Genomic DNA, 6535 nt, shown 5'->3' with positions numbered 1-6535 from the left:
CATTATTAAACAGGTTAGTTTTGATAATGTGCTTCAGACTCCCATATGACAGATATCTCAAACACTGGATGGTATAATCCTGCCTCTCAGTCCACATACTTCAGCTCGGGCGCCATCTTGCTTATGCCCATCCACTCGATCTATGAAGCAGCTAAGGCGACTGGGGGGGTGTGCTAGGGGGTTGTGTGCGTGTGTATGTGTGTGTGCGTGTGGCTGAGGCGTTTCGGATTGGAGATGCAGAAAGAAAGGGCAGCTTCGAGGAAGTGACGGACGAGGCTCGGGGGGACTGGTCAGAGGAAGTTTGCTTGATGGTGGTACCGTGCTGCTGCAACGAAACTTTTCCTCCTTGTGACACTGGCGGCACCGTGGATCGGGACGCACGGATCCAGCTGCGGAGGGAGCTTTTCCTTTCCTCTCCGTACTGAGGAATAACCAAAGGTTCGGGTGAAAAAACGGGGGATCGCAGAGGAATTCCACCCCCCCCTCCACCCACCTACCCCCCAATTTTTCTTCTCTTCCCCGCGCCTCCTTTGATATATAGATATATAGATATATATCTATATATCTATATATATATATATATATATATTTTCTGGGATCCGCGATGGGGAAGGAGCAGGAACTTCTTGAAGCGGCGCGCACGGGAAACCTGGCCGCCGTGGAGAAGCTTTTATCCGGGAAGCGACAGTCCGCGAGCACCAGCAGCGGATCGTCAGGGACCGGTGGAAGCGGCAACAGCGGCGGGCACGGCGCCTCCTCTCATCCGCTCTCCAGTCTGCTCAGGTAGGCTCTGGAGGTGGATACGACCGAACGGGAGACAGCCAGCGGCGCTGTCCCTGTCAAGTATACTCTGATCATTTACTGTTGTACTCTATAAAGTATCAGAAATACTGTTGGCTACACAATAACCAGCCACGATGCTTCCCTTTGGCATTGCCAAACAAACACAACCTAAACCAGCGCAGGAGCAGTGGCATGCTTCTTTGTTAGCTCCCTGCTCTGTGTAAGCTGTACTGTAATGTGCAACACATACAAAACGGCCTTGGTGGGTAATGATGCAACTAAACTAGAGAGATATGCAACAAAACAGCCACTGTCTCTGTAAAAACTAACACGGATGCATTATTAATTGCTTACAGACAGTCTAGACACTCACTGGTGGAGGTGGAATAGAAAGCCAGTTGTCAGATCCAGACTATTATTTTCTTTAATTAAGCAGCATTATATTTGTTCCTGTTTGTTCCCGTGTTCCTTCTCTTCATCTGCACGGGTGTTCTATCTATCAGAGGTCACAGGAGGAAGTGTCTCGGTGAGGCAGACGGTTGATGTGGTTGTCCACATCTGTATCAGATCAACCATGTAAGGTTAGACATGTTCAGCATGCTCAGTTGAGGTTTTTGCTCGTCACCAAATGCTCTTTGTCCTCGTCACTCCTCCGTCATTAGTTGTGATTTAGAAATAAGAAAGCAAACTACAGTCAATGTACAATACCCGTCTTGCCCGCATGAACAAGGCCCACCTGTGCACACATGCACAGATGCAGATGGCTCAACTGATTTTGGAGTGCTGGTCAAAACAGAACACCTTTCCCTAAAATAGCCCTGAGTCCCCCTGAGTTTTTTGTTGATTATGTAAGATGATTGCATCAAATTCCTCTCCGTATTATGAAGAGGGAGCTTGGTCTATTAGTGTGCCATGCCTTTAACTTGGTGCAGATGAGAGCTGCTGGCTCATATTGAATAATAGGATGAAATGTAACGGATCTGATAAGTTCTGGGTTTCATTTTGCGCTGCAGATGTTATCTGAGTTATGGGCTTATACCACAACAGGATTTATGAATTACCCTGGGCCGAAACACGTTTTTCTGAAAATGATGGGAGTTTCATAATGCATCCATACTGTTCGCAGAGACAGCCATTGTGCTGTATGCAATATTAGGAATCCCAGAGAAAGACAATAACAAGCTTTGTTGTTGAGAAAAGCTTACTTTATAAAGCTACACAGGCTGCCTGTCGATCAAAGTGAAATATAGCTTGTAGACGTTTTATGCACAAACATATTGCCAGGCTAAGTGCAGCATGTCAAAAGCTTTCAAGTGGCTTCCCCGCACCCTTATTCTTAATGCTGAACACATGCAGATCTGTCAATCAAAATATGATATTGCTCCTCTGGGAGCCCAGGCACCTTCATTCAAGGGACGAGTGTTACGGCGAAGCCCGAGGTGATGCATGGCTGTGTTACTCAGCGCAGACTGCACAAGTACTCAAGGTAATTACATTAAACCCCTTCTAATCGGAAATCCAATTCCGAGATGTCATGCAGTCAAAGGCGGACTCCATCTCTCCCTCGCAGGTCTGTGGGCGGACCGAGGAGCCCGTTGTGTGTCATCTACTCTGACTTGCGCAATCAATGTTTGGCAACGATAGCTCTGGGAAATTATTGGCTAGACTCTGTAGGAAATTAATGAACTACTACTGTACAACAAAAAGAAGAGTGTTGCCTGTGGACACCTGAGCTCTTAGAATATAACAAGTTGCAAGATCTGTGACCACGGGGCATTCTGGGGGATTGTTGCTATTGTGTGTGGCGTTTGATTTAGTTTGCATAATGAAAATGTCAATACGTTTTAAGGACATCACAGTGAATTACTGCAGCGGTACAGGCTTTGGCTTGGTGGGCGTGTTTCCTTTTCTTTTCCTTCACCAGCATTGCTCTGTAACTTATTCATCATCCTCCATTGTTGTAAAGCGTGAGGCCTGTAATCCTGTCAGAGGAGATTTGATCGGTAGGATCTGTCTTTAGAAAATTTGTAGCCTGCGTTGGTTGTGATGTCAACAAAGGGATGTGTGTTGTTTACACTCCTGCTGCACTCCGCTCTAGTGCGAGCCCTTCAACTTCCATTTCTGTCAGGAAATATGTGTAATTTGAGTTGGCTTGTAGCCAAAATAGGTGTGTAATTGTTGTGTTTTGAGCTGTTCTAGCGAGATATTAGGCCGTATGCACATAATCTAGTCAATAACATCCTGTTTAATGTACAGATTAAACAACGGGCTATATGCCGTTGTCATAATCTAACCCAATCAGCTCCATTGTTGTTCTTTGAAGGTGTGTTGTGTTTTCACTAGATTTTCGGTGTTCTTGCTCTGGAATGGGGAGCTTGTCAAGACTTGCGTTGTTGTTGTAACCAGTCGAGTGTACAGCTCTGCTCTGAGGAATGTCTGCTTTCCCAGGAGGCTGCATCCCAGCGGTTGCCACGATATAGACACTGACCCCCGGCATGTTTTAACGCTGCTGCCGCCGCCCCCGAACATTTGTTCCGTGGCGCTTCATTATCACCAAGATGGGCTGGGGCGGGGCTTCCTCGAGTTAGAGGGTCACGGTGTAACCTTCATAGTGCCACGGGAAGTAAACCTGATGAGCTGATAGTGTTAGTTGGAATTATTTAAGCCATTTTGGTATCTATAGTCTGTTTAAACGGTATTGCATGGGCTTGGGTCCATGTGTACTTCCTGTCAGCTCATGTCATTCACATACAGGAAATAAAGCAGGACACGTTTGGAATGTTTACAACTGTGAAATGGTCCATTTGAGGCATTCGCAGTGTTTTCATAGTTCTTGCTATGGCCCCCAGACCCCATTTTGATCCCAGAGGTCTACAGGAAGAGCTCTTGACTAGCACTTCCTGGACGAGGTTGTCCAAACACAGGCAGCTGCTGCGGTCAGACCCGGGGTAAGACAAGTCCCTGGCAGAGAAAGTGCCGGCCCACTGAGGGGGAATTAAAAGAGGAATGCATGCAGTTCTGGACACACACTCTGAGAGCTTAGCCAGATGAGGGCTCATCTCCCAGCATCACAGCCATGTCCTTTGTCCCACTGACAGAGCGTAGAATGATGCCTTTTCACATTCATATCAGTCCCTAAAGACCATGCTGGGGCTTTTTTTTTTTGTATTACAAAGAAAATTGAGCTGTCATTTGGATAGAATTGGACCACCACCTATTTAGAGTGTTGGTTAATACAAGTGGGGCTTTTTATTTATTTCTTTATTTTTAATTGAAATTTGGTATTCACAAAGGCCTCTTGAAATGTATTTTCTCCGCAACACGTGACGCCTTTCTCTAAATGCTAGAGAGGAAAGTATTCCTATCAGTGTAATGACTTGTTTAGCATTTTAAGAGGCTTGGGCACGACTCCACATCGTTCCATCCCATTACATACACAATTTCCCAAGCAGACCCATGCTTTCAGACCGGTGTGAGCCGAGAAAATAGCCGCTGCATAGACTGTCCTTTAAAAACTAAACAAATGTCCCTGGAGCTTCTCTGTTATTGTAGAATTCACTGAGTGTGAAGGTGCTCTGCAGGGCTCGGGATGGTGTGTCTGCAGATGACCGGCTCACAGCGGGGATCTGACACCCTCAGTCTTTAGCTGGGTTTCACTGTAGCTGTCAAAGCTCATGCAAACTGTCTCACTGCCCGCTTTGTGTGCAGGCAGACAGCGTTAACAAGGCAGTTTTATTCGCTTTTCCAGTGCTGGTGAGACCCTCGCATCATTCGTAGGTAGGCAAAAGCAGGCCGAACAGCAGGTCTGGCAGTCGCATTTCATCCACTGTTGACCTCTGAACTGAGAGAAACTGTAGCTGGTTCAGCCCAGGAGGGAGCAGTGGTAGCTGGGAAATCTAACACCACCATGTTAGCATTCCAGGAGCATCTGAGTTTGGGATGCTCTGCGCGTTATGTTTACGGCCCATGTTTGTGTAGTCGGAGAAGGCACTCAGTAGCAGTGATGAATTCCACATATGTGTGGGTGTGTGTGTGTGTGTGTTGGGGGGGGGGCAGACACTGTCAAGTACAGTGTTTAACCTGGTAAGATAAGAATAGAGTTCATCCAAGTGGGTCAGGTGTTACTTAATTCGTTTGTAGAGGAAAATCTCCCGATAAGTTGTATGGATGCCAGTCGACGATGATAATAACTGGACAGCAACCGTTCTGAAGAAGAAATGTCTTCTTAAAACCCATCTACACCGTTTTCAAGAAGATTCTGACATTCACTAATGTTGTAAGAGCAGACTCTGCATGCTCACTAACTCTTTGTGACTTTTATTCGGGGCCTTTCAGTTTGTGCGTGCACACGGCCCTGCAGTCTCATGCTCTTTAATGCCTATTGGCGGGGCGTTTCCCTATGGTAATTAGGATCAACCGGCATGTGCTTTCAATTTAAGAGGACAATGGGACCCATCATTATAACAATGCAGGTACGAACAATTCAGCAGTTTAAGAATACGTCATGAATGTGAAGTAGACTTTTCTGAGGTCAATCTTAGGAAGGGAACGGTGAATGAGGCCCATTGATATCAATGGGCCTTTTCATTATTTAAATCGCTTCATTAGACACATTTTTGTCTCTTAGTTCTCCTTTTCTTTATAGTTCTGTGCTTCCCGTGTTAAAAGAAACAGAAAGTTGCTTATGTCGGCAACACAAAGACACATTTACTGCGTCTCATGTGAGCTTGTTCATGTGAACTCTACTTCACCCCACTTTCGGAAAGCCTTGTAATAACAAATGGACAAATGGGGAAAGATAATGCTGCTGAGGTTATGGTGCATCTCTGTGTGTGGTGGTTGAGCCCATTTGTAGGAAGAGACCAGAGACGTCAGCCCCCCCACCTTCTCGACCTGTGCAGTCCTACATGTGCGTTAGCTGGATGGTAGCAACCCCCGACCCAGACGTTTTCATCCTGCTGGGTGGCGTCTTCCTTTCTCTCCCACTCTGCTGCTCTCAGCAGTCTTCTTGCCCACCTGCTGAGCCCCACGCCGCTCCACCTCCACCTCCAGACTTCAAACATGTTGCACCTGGAGCCAGAGTAACGGTACTGCCCTCAATATGTTCACACAGGAAAGAATTTATCGGAGAATCCCCTTCGCTTTGATACGTGTGCAAACCGTATAAAAGTAAAAATAACTGACCGTCCGCCCGGCAAGATTTTAGTTGAAACTGCACATCGGCTATTTCGAGCAAAAGGCACCGGGGATGTGAAACCGTGAGATCTGTCTACACAGACCTCATAGCAGAGTTTATCAGGAGTTAGGGTTAATCAATGGTCAGAATCATCAACCACGTGATCAAGAAATTAAGTCACAGACTTGTTGACGCTGTGCCAAAGATCTGAAGTTTGTTGCCTGATTTATTTCTCTGTACTGCCCAACTTGTTAAACTCCCCCAAAACAAAACAGTACATATTCACTACCCCCAACCTTCATGATGAGTGTGCACTACTTTATCACAGTCTTAGGTCTTTGATCCCAACATGCTGTCTTGCCAGAGATTTTAGCTCATTAAGGGCATTAAGAGAAATAAATGTATTATTATTCCTCAGCGGGCCTGGATGCCTCTGGCAGGTGCTTCGTTCTCTCTCTGCCGATCAGAAGATGCTAAAGTTGACTGTTTGGTTGCGGGGCATCTGGTTTCACCACCCGCCAGCAATATGCATAATAATCAAGCCCAGTTTCCCTGACGGTGGCTGGCATGCGCCAG

General features: G+C 46.4%; 1 protein-coding gene across 9 annotated transcripts in view; it reads left to right on the top strand.

Moving 5' to 3' along the window:
• Positions 1-521: 521 nt before the first annotated feature.
• The window catches only part of anks1aa (ankyrin repeat and sterile alpha motif domain containing 1Aa), a 55768-nt gene continuing 49754 nt past the window's right edge, over positions 522-6535 (top strand). For all 9 annotated transcript variants that reach the window (XM_031845478.1, XM_031845483.1, XM_031845481.1 and 6 more), the window contains exon 1: positions 522-783. In XM_031845478.1, the coding sequence (XP_031701338.1) occupies positions 605-783 (179 nt within the window). In that variant the 5' untranslated portion in view covers positions 522-604. The remainder of the gene's footprint in view (positions 784-6535) is intronic.

Source organism: Anarrhichthys ocellatus, unplaced genomic scaffold (genome assembly GCF_004355925.1).
Source record: "Anarrhichthys ocellatus isolate YVR2014 unplaced genomic scaffold, GSC_Weel_1.0 scaffold5, whole genome shotgun sequence".
Lineage (NCBI taxonomy): Eukaryota > Metazoa > Chordata > Actinopteri > Perciformes > Anarhichadidae > Anarrhichthys > Anarrhichthys ocellatus.
This window is presented reverse-complemented; position numbering and strand designations above follow the sequence as displayed.